This window comes from Carlito syrichta, unplaced genomic scaffold, assembly GCF_000164805.1.
Source record: "Carlito syrichta isolate Samal-C Ts95f unplaced genomic scaffold, Tarsius_syrichta-2.0.1 Scaffold307203, whole genome shotgun sequence".
Lineage (NCBI taxonomy): Eukaryota > Metazoa > Chordata > Mammalia > Primates > Tarsiidae > Carlito > Carlito syrichta.
The window spans coordinates 355,613-368,734 of record NW_007251299.1 but is presented as its reverse complement, the minus strand read 5'-3'; the positions used below and the strand labels follow the sequence as shown (position 1 = coordinate 368,734).

General features: G+C 37.2%; 1 protein-coding gene across 1 annotated transcript in view; it reads right to left on the bottom strand.

Annotated features, from left to right (window-relative positions):
* ADAMTSL1 (ADAMTS like 1) overlaps positions 1-13,122 on the bottom strand; it is a 431,341-nt gene that overhangs the window by 232,217 nt on the left and 186,002 nt on the right. The window contains exon 9 of the mRNA XM_021715583.1: positions 9,404-9,542. Within this exon, the coding sequence (XP_021571258.1) occupies positions 9,404-9,542 (139 nt within the window). The remainder of the gene's footprint in view (positions 1-9,403; positions 9,543-13,122) is intronic.

Below are 13,122 nucleotides of genomic sequence, written 5' to 3'. Positions count from 1 at the left end.
CTTGCACATCTGTGGATTTTTCTATCTATGGGGACAGTGGGGTCCAGGAACCAATCCTCCATGGATACAGAGTACTAACTTCTACCTATTGCACAAGTATTTCTTTAGTTTAACACCTTGGGGCAGAATCAATACTGGTCCTTTATTACATCTCTTAGGACAGTGCCCTGCACAAAGGTGATTAGTAAACGTTCATCGAGTGAAATCAAATCATGGAGATGAGATGCAAAGGCAAGAAATACAACTACCATTCAGAGTTAAAACAAACAAAAAAGCAAAAGCAAGGTTAAGAAGTAGTTAGGAAAGGAGCACAAGAAACTCACAAGTCACCACGGGCTGTGCACATATGTAGTCCCACTCCTTGCCTTTTGCTGGCCCTGCCATCTTGGAGAAAGGGCTGTCTGACTTAGAGAGTGGTTTGGCAGTTTAGAAAGGCTGTTTAGGCAAGCAGGGGTGGCGTACTGACGTGAGACAGAGAAAGAACAGATTAATGACAACCGTGCTTCTAGCCTGGCTGGCTTAACTTTGTACTTTTTCATTGGGTAGCTCCCAGAAATAATGAGGAAAGCTTTTAAAAAACCTTCTCTTCCCTTTCAATGTACAACTCAACTTGCCCTGCAGAGTGTTGGGGCCCTGACGCTAGTCGATTCATCTTTCCTTTCGCCATGGTACCAAGCACAGAGCCTTGTGCAGGATGGATGTTAATTTAAAAAAAAGTGAAACTGTGTGTGGAAGAAGGAGTTCCAAGACACAAGATGGGGTTCTATCTTCTCTAGACAACTCCAGAGCAATAGAAACCAGCCTGTCCCTAAGTAACAGTTTAGAATGGGGCAGGAGAGAAGTAATAAAAAGCTGGAAGAAACACAAACACTTAGCTTTTCCACAAGTGGCAAAGCACAGAGGATCAGGTCATAATAAGGGAAAGGGCCACCCGAGAAGCTGGGAGGCGGGGGGTCTGCCTCCACTCTGCTACTTCTTACTACTAACTGTGAGTACCTTACATCTGCAAAATCTAAGTACTGAATGAGATCAGAAGAGTTTTTGTTTGTTTGTTTTTTGAGTAGAGTTCACTCTCTGTTGCCCAGGCTGGAGTTCAGTGACATGATCATGGCTCACCTCAGCCTTGACTTTTTAGACTTAAGTGGTCCTCCTGCCTCAGACCCTGAGTAGCAGGGACCACTGTCATGCACCACCACGCCCAGCTAATTTTTTGATTTTGTGTAGAAATGAGGTCTCACTATGTTTCCCAGGTGAGTCTCAGACTGCTGGGCTCAGGCAATCCTCTCGCCTCGGCTTTCCAAAGTGCTGGGATTATAGGCGTGAGCCACCGCACCCAGCCAATAAGAAGTTTTAAGTTGAAGAGTGAGTGCCTAGAAACCCGTGCCATTGGACTCTATCTTACCTGTCCCTTTCTAGCGGCTCAGGGTAGAACTCAGAGCTCAGTGGGCCACAGCTTGAAAACCACTAAATGGAGATGATTATCCCAAAATTCCTTCTCCTCTAACACTTGGTGAGTTCTTGAAACACAGCACATTTCCCTAACATTTACAGAGGGAAGATGGGATCCAGCAAATGAGGAACTATTGTGTAACTAGGTTCCAATTTTTTAAAACCTCAGTAACAGGTAAGCAACATTCATTTACCTGAGCGGCACTGGAACCAGACCAAAAGGAACCTGATTAATTGTCCAGATCCAAAACCAGTTTATTTAGACACAAATTCATTTTCTGCTATAAAACTAACTCCTGGAGAGTTTTAACATTTTGGGTGAAATCATCAGAAACTTCCTCACATATGTATTTCTGGGGTTAAACATTCTTGATATTAATACATATAATTTCTGAACTGCTTTTAAGTAAATGGGACTAATATTTCCTTGGGCTTTGTTTATCCCTTTCTGTATTGAATGACTGGGCCACTGTTTGACCTGAATAAACATCAGGATTTATGCTTAGATGAAAAAGGCTTGCCTAACCTGGGTATGTGGTCAGTTCAAACACCCAAACTTTGCACTGACATGGTTAGCAGTTCTGTGCTGACTGGAGGGGTCTATGTCGGGTTTAAACCAGATCTCACAGGTTGCTGAAGGCACCATGCGGAGCCAGGGTGACAGTGGGCCACCATGACCCAAAGGCTGCACCAGGGATCAGGTTACTTGCGTCGATGTCATGTAGGAGATGCTATGGACCTGGGACCACTCACATCCACATCCCAAGCTTGCTTTTGCCAGGTGGCCCTAACTTGGGACAGGCCACTTAACCTTTCTGAACTTCTGTTTTTTTCATCTGTAAAATATAGGTAGCAATCTCTAGGGATTGTAAAGCTAACATGAGATGATAAATGTGAAAGCACCTTATAAATTTCAAAACAAAGTGTCATTTTACCGGCTGGCTGGGTCTCAATTGAATGATGATAGTTTATGTGTATTGAGCTCTTGGCACATTGTTAAGAGCTTTCCATATATTATCTCAGGTACTCCTCACAGTTACTCTCTGATGGAAGTGTTTTATTTATTTACAGATGGCAAAACTCTGCCTAGATAAGTTAAGTAAAGAAGTTACTTGGCTAGTAAAGTCACATAGCTACAAACAGATTGAAGTTAAAATGGGGATAAAATACTCATTCTATTCGTTCATAGGGTAATTAAAATAATTACACATGAAAAAACTTTAAAATGTAATATAAGAAGTGATCTTACTATTAGCAATGAGCTGGCTTGGTAGACAACTGAATTGCCCAATAGCTGAGTTATAGTTGATTATTTGGTTGTCTGATGATGTACGCTGTTTCTGGAAGCATGGGAAGGGTATGATCATGCATCCTAAAAAGCGCCAGAACGATGCTTCACTTATATCAATATAAGCAATGTATGAAAGTGGGAATAAGATTTTATGGAAGGTTTTCTTACTGCTTGCTTATTAGCTGCTCAAAACTGTGTATTTAAATAAGGTGGCTCAAAAGGTTAGTTTTTCTAAATAATTTACCTACTGTAATAAAACGAAAAGACTTCCATGATTAAGAAAATTTCACTATACCACAATTGCTAAATACGTCTACCATTTTCTTATATTGAGAGTTTTCTTTTTCTTTTTCTTTTTTCTTTTTCTTTTGTAGTGTCATACTTGGCATAAATCCGTGTGAATTAAATGGCAATCTTTCACTGCTGGTTAAGTGGAGGTTATCAGACATGTGAACTGAGATTTTAGGAGTTGCTGATTATCTTAATTTCTCATGATCATTATATTTTTAAAAATATAATAAATGTGACTTACTTCCTTTTTTTTGTTTGTTTGTCTGTTTGTTTTTGAGTTGAAGTCTCACTCTGTCACCCAGACTGGAGTGCAGTGGCCACACCCGGCCACCGCAGCCTTGACCTGCTGGGCTCCACTGATCCTTCCACCTCAGTCTTCCAAGTAGCCGGAACTACAGGCATGCGCTACCATGCCCGGCTAATTTTTTGATTTATTGTAGAGATGAGGTCTTGCCAAGTTGCCCAGGCGGGTCTCGAACCCATGGGCTCAGGCAATCCACTCACCTCGGCCTCCCAAAGCACGGGATTACAGGCTGAACCACCGAGCCCGGCAATTTACTTTCAAGTTGATATTTTCCTAGGAATTTTATCTTCTGTTGTTAAAACAGCAAATACAGAACTACCTTTCTAGACCCATAGGAAATTCTAGAGTTCCATCTTTTTCTTTCATGGATAAGAAAACTGATTTCTGTAGAGTTTAGGAGTTTCTCTGAGGTAACATCAAGATCATCACCATGACCTCAGTCATCACAGCTGCAGCAACTAACGTTTATTGAGGGCTTATCATGAACTAAGCATTCTGCTAAACTTTTTGAATGTATTACACCATTTATTCTTCATGACAACTTTATGAGGTAAGTACTCTTATTATCCTCACTTCACAGGATGAGAAAAAACGGAGGCTTAGTGAGAAGAAGGAATTTGTCAAAGGCTACACAACCACTAAGTGGCAGAGCCAGGACCTCAAGCCAGGCCGCTTCACACCAAATCTCACCCCTCACCAGCAAACTATATTGCCGTTGACTAGTTGGTTACCCAGTTGGTGCGAGAATCTAGGTTTCTCTATGCTTGCTATACATATCGACTGTCTCAGTGCAGAGCATTTTTTACAGTTGCACTAGGAATCAATTTTGAGACTTTTCTTTCATCCCAATTTGGTTCTTGACCAGAGATAATTTATACAATTTACAGTCAAACAAAATGGAACTGGCCAAAAAAAGAAAAAAGTTCACTTGAAGTCGCCAAGAACTGCCACTTGGGGTATACAAGTTTGGGCATCGGCTTAGGACTGTTACTCTGAATTCCTTGAAGGAAAGGGGAATCTGGAGGCAGTTTCAGCTAAAAACGGATTTGTTTGCTAATGATTGTGGCCATGATAGTGTGATGAGTGAGAGCTTTTTTCACTTGTCTACCCCTTGCCAATTTAAGCCCCATCATTACTGCCTTGGAGGGAAAGCTAGAGGTCTGTGCCAAAAAAAAAAAAAAAGAAAAATCTGAAAGGTGGTTCTCTGATCGTCTCACAGTGTCTTGCACAATTTCCCCCAGACAGCCTTAACAATCTTACTGTCTCACAGACTAAGATATGTAAGGCCAAATACATATTTTACATCTAATGCTGCTCTGAAAACACTAAGGTGCTTATTAGCTGAATTAAAACTATGCTGTTTTAGTTGTTCTGAACTATAGGCATATACTTTGAGGCTTTCTGGCCACATGATGGATTTGACCCTTCACACAAAAGATAAAAATGGCACAAACCACCACACAAATTCCAAAAAACTTTCCCCTGCTATAAGACAGAGCTATAAATATAGCGTGGCAGGCACAAGAGAGGATTTTACATTTGATTAGATCCCAAATGTCTTAGTCATATGAGAATGAGCTCAAACCATAGTGTTAAACGTATGAAGCAGAAAATAAGTATGGAGTATATCCCTGACATACAAGAGTGGAACGTTCCTGGACTTCTAGGAATGCCCACTTGGGACTACCACCAGAACATGTGATATACTGTGTATAGGACATACGTTGGGCTTAGTGATGTCATATCTCTGAGTCACCAATAAAAAAACTTTATTAACTTTAGCTAAAACTCATTAAATCTTTATATTTCATTTTCTCTTTACTTCCCTTATAAGCATTAAGTTTTGGCTCCCTTTTTGAGACCACTTTTGGCCAGGGGACAAAGTATTTTATCACTTCAGAAAAATGACTGCATAAATTACACCAGCAAGAGAGCAACAAAACCCTCTTAGGATGAATCTGCAGGGCAGACAACTAGGCTCTATTGTTGGTCTTATAGCACAAGTGACTTAAATTCCTGCCTCAGCAAAATGTCAAGTTACTATGTATCATAGACATGCAGGCTTACTTTTAGAAGAAGAGAAACCCACAATGCTCAATTACTTAATTCCAAGTGTCTACTGTATAGAGTATGATCTCAACTATGTTATGAGCTATAGACAAGACCGGAAAAAAAATTAGCAAAAGCATTAACAGCATTTTTCTGTGGGCATTGGGGAGCATTAGGGAGTTTTATTGTTTTCATTATAGCCTTTTAACTTATCAACATTTCTAAGTTAGTATTTAGTAGCAGAAAAAGCCATAAAAAGAAAAGGCTAGATTCTCTTTTGCCTCAAGAACCACTAGATGTAATCTACCACCATAGAATCCTGTGGATGTCACTAATGAATGTAGAAAAGAAACAATGAGAGAGGAAAAACAAAGGAGGAACAAAAGATGAAATGGAAAAACAAAGAAAGGAGGAAGGAATAAAAAGAAGAGAACAAGACCCAGAAAAAGTACAGATAGTAAGGAGTGAGGTATTCCTAAGACCCGTCCATGCCACTGATTACCTGTGCCAATCCCAGTCTCTATTAATTTGAGACAATTCCTAGAAATTGTTCATGTATTTAGGAAGCTGTTGTAAACTTCCTAAAACTAAAATAATGGCTGATATTTACAGTCATTGAGTTTGAAATTGAAAGGGGCCACAGACATGATAACAATCAGTGATTTAGAAACATTTTGGTCACTGAAAGTCTTTATATTGTGTATAAGACCAAAATATATAAAGCTGACACCAAATGATATTTATAAATTTAGTTGATTAGCTCAAATGTGTAGCTTACTGATTACAAAGCAAAATAATGAGAACAGGGAAGCTATTTGGCAAACACAAAAAGTAGATATTAGGGGTTATGGCTACCGATGGTCACATCCAGTTTACTTCTGCTTTGTTTTAGTTTTATTTAGGTAGTAATGAGAAAATCCTTATTATCATGGAGAAGTAGTTGCTAATGGAGACAGTTTTTATAGCTTACCTTGCAATCTTAGGATACTTACTTTTTCATTTAAACAGACAACTGAAGAACTTAATGAAAGGGGGGCACCAAAGTTCTTACTTCGGTGGTCTAACACTTAAGCAAATGACACGATTTTTACAATTTAACTTAGCTTGAATCAGTTAAAATTAATTGTTTAGCATGTTTGAATGTATTTTTGTGAATTGCTATTTAAAATACTTAAAAATAGATAAAACAAAATTTAATAAAGCAACTCTGTGGAACTACAGGTTCTATGAGCACAATTTGAAAAGCACCAATTTAGCAAAAAACAACTCTTTTACCCCATTTTGTGAGTAAGAAAACTGAAGTCCAGAAGGGTACAGTAATAAGCTTAAGGTTACAGACTCAACATTTTAGTGTGTTTTGTCAATGATACTTCCTACCCTTGAAAGGGAATAGATTTGGCAATCTAAATGGGATTTTGCTTTTCAGGGCTATAATAAGCCAAAAATCCTAGTGTGATTCAGGAAAAATGAATAAACATCTCAATGGCTAGATATAATAAATTTCTTTAGAAATTCAAAAATATGTGACATACTAAGAATATCTGTTTTCTCTTTTAGGAGATTTAAATTTTGGTCACAAATGATGATTTAATGTCATTGTTCACCACTCTTGATTTTACTATTAGATCATTATATCTGTAGACAGAAAAACAGCCCCTTGAGAGTTTGATACTGCCATGTCTGATGAAAGAGTAGACTTATTTTAAAGAATCTCTTCTGTCTAGTTTTCTTAGACCATCACTTTTCATTTTCTTTTAGAATTTAGAAACATTGTTTTGATCCCAGTATGTAAAAGAGTTCAATGAGTTTCAGGGCAATTCCTGAAGTATTTACCCTCATAGTTGCATATCTACATTTTTTTAAAGCAGCTTTCTCTTAAACCTCTACTAATGGTGAGTCTTAATTTTTACAGCTGTGTCTAATTACTTCTTCAATAAAAAACAGCTTTCTGACACTTGTCTCTAAGTAATTTTTTTCTCTTTTTCTCTCCTTCTCTCCTTCCTTCCTTCCTTCCTTCCTTCCTTCCTTCCTTCCTTCCTTCCTTCCTTCCTTCTTCCCTCCCTCCCTCGTTCCTTCCCATAGCCACATATCTCAACATGCATTCCTGTGCTATATTAGATGGTACACAGAAAAGGCATGACTTGCACAGGCAGACTTCTTTCAATATTGCTTCAGATAATAAGAAATAGGTCCAAACTGTTGCTTTAGCAAAGAAGAGTGGGTAAAAATTGAAGGCCAGAAAGAATGAATAAATGTTTTGATGATAAACACCTCCTTCAAATTGTTATTGAAATGCTTTTTATTCCACACAACTGTCTTCCCTGGTCATCTCTTCATTTAATTTTTTCCTAGTAGGAAAAGCTTTGTAAAGTTGTGGGAAGTGAATCCCTCATTCCTCTGAGAAATACACATATAAATGTTCATGGAAATGTGTAAAAGACTCTCAAAGTGTTTCTGTGGCTGAGTTGACCTGAATGAATTGGGTTAAATATGTTTTTCACACACTGGTCTTCCTATTACAGGTACGCATAAAAATGTGTAAGTAGAATAATTTTACAATAAAATTGAATCACATGGGTTATAATTATCTTGGCTAAAAAATACTCCAAACTCTTAATATTTCTAAAATAAAGAAATCCAAAGAAAATTTTAAAACCTTATTCTTTTCCATATCCTATCCAATTTTTGATACATAATTTACTAGTGTAATATGAGACTAAATTAAACTTCACATAAATTTTACAGTTATAAAATATCTATTCTTTGTTTCTTTAATGAAAACCGATTATTCTAAGTTTAGTTTTATAAGAGGTACATAGTATGGTTTCTATGAGCTAATTAATAAAAGCATTTTCACATCACGTGTAGAACTTAGACTTCATAAATGTAAGCTAGAAAGAGTATGAGAACATAAACTTTAAAAAGTTAACAGCAGAAAACAAAACCATCGCATTGTTTATAATCCCCAAATAGAATAATTTACATCAAAATCACCCATGTAGTATTTTAGCTATTTAAAGCTTTTTATGCATATAAAATCAGTAAATTATGATTTAAAAATATGCGGTGTTTCATATAAAAATATGAGGTCTTTGTCAGATATCCAAGTAGTTTAAAAAGATGCTTCACCTTTTGATCTTCGGGATTATTTTTGTAGGGGAAGAATTTTCTTATATTGTCTCTCATGAGTGGAGGATAAGTGAGCAAAGTTACTAAAGAAAATCACCAGGAAGTGTTGCAACTGCAAAAGCAAATGTTATACCCCTGGAAAGATTCTTGACCTGCGCCTCTATGCCTACCCATCATCTGAGACATTTCATTTGTCAAGCTGATTCTAGATCCTGCAAGAATGTGAAGGCCAATTATGGTTTCCAAAAAGCAAACAATGATGTGTGAAAGTTGCAAGTGTCTGTTTAAAGCTCCTAAAGAAAAAGAAAAAAAAAAAAACCCTTTGAAAACTCTGACTATTGGAAATACTTTCTGCTTTCTTTTGTGCAAAAAACTGAGTTTGTTCAAAGGCTGCAGCACTCTTCTAAGGCTGGTTTTGACTTTCAGTAATCAGTGTGGACCACCCACAGGCTGGAATGGATCAGCTGTGGCCCAGAAATATGGTCTGCTCTGATCATGTCTCTGATCACGGACAAAAGTAAAATCGAAAGAATCCTGAGAACATTGTTCCATCGCATGGTTAAGAACACTGAGTAGTTCATTGGTCTCGATCTTAGTGAGGAAAGAAACAAGGAACCAGAATGAAATCAGAAGAGAAAATGGCTCTGCAGAATATTTCATCTGGGGCTTTACAAAAGGAAAGTCTGTCAACTCATCTCAGGCCTCACACAGCAGCAAGGGCAAGGAGTGTGGGCACGAATAACACGTGATTAGGAATGGACACCGGACAGCAACACTTAGGTATTTCAAATTTCATTTTATTTTTAGTGGAAACATTTTGGTTTGATTTAAGAAGCTTATTTGCAACTTGATGTCTGTTTATGATAAATGAACGATTACATTGGACTGACCTGGCTGGACAAGGATCCAAGTTGCACTCCTGAAGCTTGGGCTTGGGTTTGATGTTTTCTGGGTAATAGTGACAGTACTGGTCAGCAACAACGCGGTTGCTCCGAAGATCGTAACACTCTGCCGATGTCAGCTGGTAACCTGCAGTAGCAAACCATCCAGGCGAGTTTAAACACACATGCCAACGCAATATATTTCTTTATGCTTTTTGGCCAGCTCACATTAATGGAAATTATTCCCCAATGCCCCAGTCATTTCCAGGAAAAAAGACACATAATTGGAAGGCTCATTAATTTTTGCAGACTTCAAATACAGTGTTTTTCTCAAGTAATCCACTCAAATTTAATAATTAAATTATATCGTAGGGCTTGAACTACATAAGGGCTCGCTAATTATAAGACTCTATGGTAAAAACTGTTTTTTGAAATTTCTTTGGTAGAATCTAAAAATATCACACAAAATTCTGTATCCAAAAAAGACCACCAATATTTATGTAGCAAGCATCTTATGTAAGGAGGCTAAGTTGCCTCCTTAGTACTTGGGGCACCGGTGAGAATAAACTCCCAAATAAGTAAATAAATAAATCCCAGCATTGCCCCCCTTGGACCATGGGCCAACAGAATACAGCACAGGATCAGGTCCGCCAGCTGGTTGGAGACATTTTTGTTTAAATTCAACCAGAATAGGTTGAGCTGAGTTAACGAACGACTGAGAACTCAGTGGAAGATACCAAGAACCCTATTTCCATTGCGGAATTAAAAAAACAAACAGACAGACAACCAAACACACACACAAAAGCCTCCCTACACACCGTTTAATTTTTTCTTTACTCAAAATCTTTAGTCATGTCTCTTTAAATTAAGTCTCTAGCCATTATCTTCTTAGCCTCCATCCACAAATTTCCACAGTTCAGAGAAGCCTCTTTAAAAAAAAAAAAAAGTGGGCAACCCCTTCAGGTCCCCTCCCACAGTGGGAGCTTTTCTGTCCTCTCAATAAATCCTGCTTTCTGAAAAAAAAAATAAAAAAGTGTTGTTAAAAAAAAAAAAAAGTGTTGTTAATTTGCTTTATGAGTTTTATCTTTCCTTGTTGTTAGGTGGATTTCTGGTGGGGTGGTGATCAAGACTTATATTCTTGGGGTAAAAAATAAATGCATAGAAAACTTTTTAAAAATTAGCCAGTTTGTATTATTCTCATCCTAACCAGTCTCTCAAATATATTATCCCTGGCAGGTGGCTAAGTGCTGTTACTGCTAAATATATATATATTTTTTATATCTATATCTATATATTAGAAAGTAAGATTTAAGTTGTTAAGGGACTTACAAAAGATTTTAGGAAATCAGAAGGAGGCTTATATGCCAGATTTCCTGGCTTGAGGCTGTGTTCTCAGACCACCCACAAAAATTAATTGTTCATTAAAGACCTAAAAAAAGAGCTTTTAAAATTCTACTGTAAAGATGAAAAGCATGGAAAGTAATGAAAGCAATGAGCAAGAACACATTTTCCATCTAATTTTTGTTTTATAAAAAAAAAAATTCAAGTAGCAAGATGATATTTTAGATAAGCTAATGTACTTTTATTTTCCAATCCTATTGCACTCAAAAGCAGCTAATTTTATGACAGGCTAATCATTTTATTATTTTCCACTTAATAATTTCTACTACAGAATTTATCATGCAGTAAAACGTGGGAACAATAAGTAAATTATAGATCTGAGGAGGTGATTTTTTTTCAAAATTGTAATTTGTAAGCCTGAGCCTACTGCTCTGAAGTTTTAATAGGTTGCGTGAAATGAAAGGTTAGAGCAAAAATGAAGTAAATGACCAGAATGGTCAGATAGTCATGTTTTCTAAAGTTTCACAAGATATTTCAAAGAGCAATTTTTTTTACACTTAGCAAAATGGCCAGCCAGTTGAATCTGGAATCTAAGAAGGGAACTTAGAGATCATTTCTTTAGTAATTTTCAAACAGGGCCATGAAGTGGGAGGGAGGCTGGGCTCCACATCCCTCACGTCTTCATTCAGAACAGTCTTCCTTTTGTCCTGGCTTCCTTTTAAGATTTCCTTTGAAGAAAGGTTGGATACCTAGAAACATATGAAAACCACTGACAGTTCCACTTCTTCACTTAGCTATGAGGCCTAAAAGGGTTGAGTGTTTGTGAGTCTAACATTAATAACCTCATTATATAAATAAGCCAATGTTAAAGTTGTGGAAATGACACTCCAAGAGCAGCTCTGTGTGAAACTGGCATTGTGTACATATAATTGAGTCACTATTTTTCACAAAGCATGGTTTCTAGGTTTTTTTTGGGGGGGTTGTTTGTTTGTTTGTTTGTTTGTTTTTTGAGTCAGGGTTGCACTCTGTTGTCCGGGCTGGAGTGCAGTTGCACTCTGTTGTCTGGGCTGGAGTGCTCAACCTCCCAAGCTCATGTGATCCTTCCGCTTCAGCCTCCCAAGTAGCTGGGACTACGGGCATGTGCCACATGCTTGGCTGATTTTTGTATTGATTTTAATTTTTTAAAAAGAAGAAAAATCTCCTTAGATTTCTTTCTTTGAACTGTTTCCTATGCTAGTCATTAATAGGCATATCAAAATAATGTATTCCCATGAAACATCAAAGTAGTTGACAGTTTATTTTTAAACAAAGCAATGTTCTGTTAATGATAGGCAGAACAACTAGAAAACCACCCCGATGAAATGCTTAAAATGTTGAACTAATAATTATTTAACAATTGAGTAAAAGCATATGATGGCTTTTTACTGACTTTTAAGCTAAAATCTAGCATTCTTCTATAGAGTCACTTTTTCAGTGGTTTGTTCACATCATTTGCAGAGACATTATAGATAAGAATGAATTATATCACATGATCTGTTTTACAAAAATTGATGGGCAATCATTTGATTCCATATTAAGGCACCATCATTTTTATATCTCGTCCAATTAATCTAGTGATACCTATGTGGATTAGCTACGTAGAGTCACCCAATTAAGTGACTTTCATGATGCTAGAGCTAGAATTTATTTTAAGTGCTAACTTTTAAAAGAATATGCATACCAGTTTATATCCATACAATTAGAAAAACTTTTGAAAAAAACTTTAGGCCGGGTGCGGTGGCTCAAGTCTGTAATCCCAGCACTTTGGGAAGCTGAGGCGAGAGGATTGCCTGAGCTCAGGGAATTGAGACCAGCCTGGGAAATTTGGTGAGACCTTGTCTCTATAATAAATCAAAAAATAAGCCGGGTGTGGTGGCGTGCCTGTAGTTCCAGCTACTTGGAAAGCTGAGGTGGAAGGATCACCTGAGCTCAGCAGGTCAAGGTTGTGGTGGCCGTGAGCATGCCACTGCATTCCAACCTGGGTGATAGAATGAGACTTTGACTCAAAAAAAAAAAAAAAAAAAAAACCTTAAAAAAATGATAATCCACAAATACTGGCTCAGTTGGCAATGAATCTAAAATATTCATGCATTGCTTGTTATCCTTCTGGAAAGAATTTGGTAACATGTGCCAATAGCCACAAAAATTCTGAAATTCCTTGATCTAGTAACCTCTTGAGTATTTATCTCAAGGAAATAATTTGAAAGAAGAAAAATACTTAGGCATTAAGTTATTCATGGCATTATAAAAGTAGAAAAGTTTAAATGGACCTAATGATCAACTGTAGGGAAGTGTCAAGATAAATTATTGGGAAATAATTTAAGGCAATTATTATGTAACCACTATGA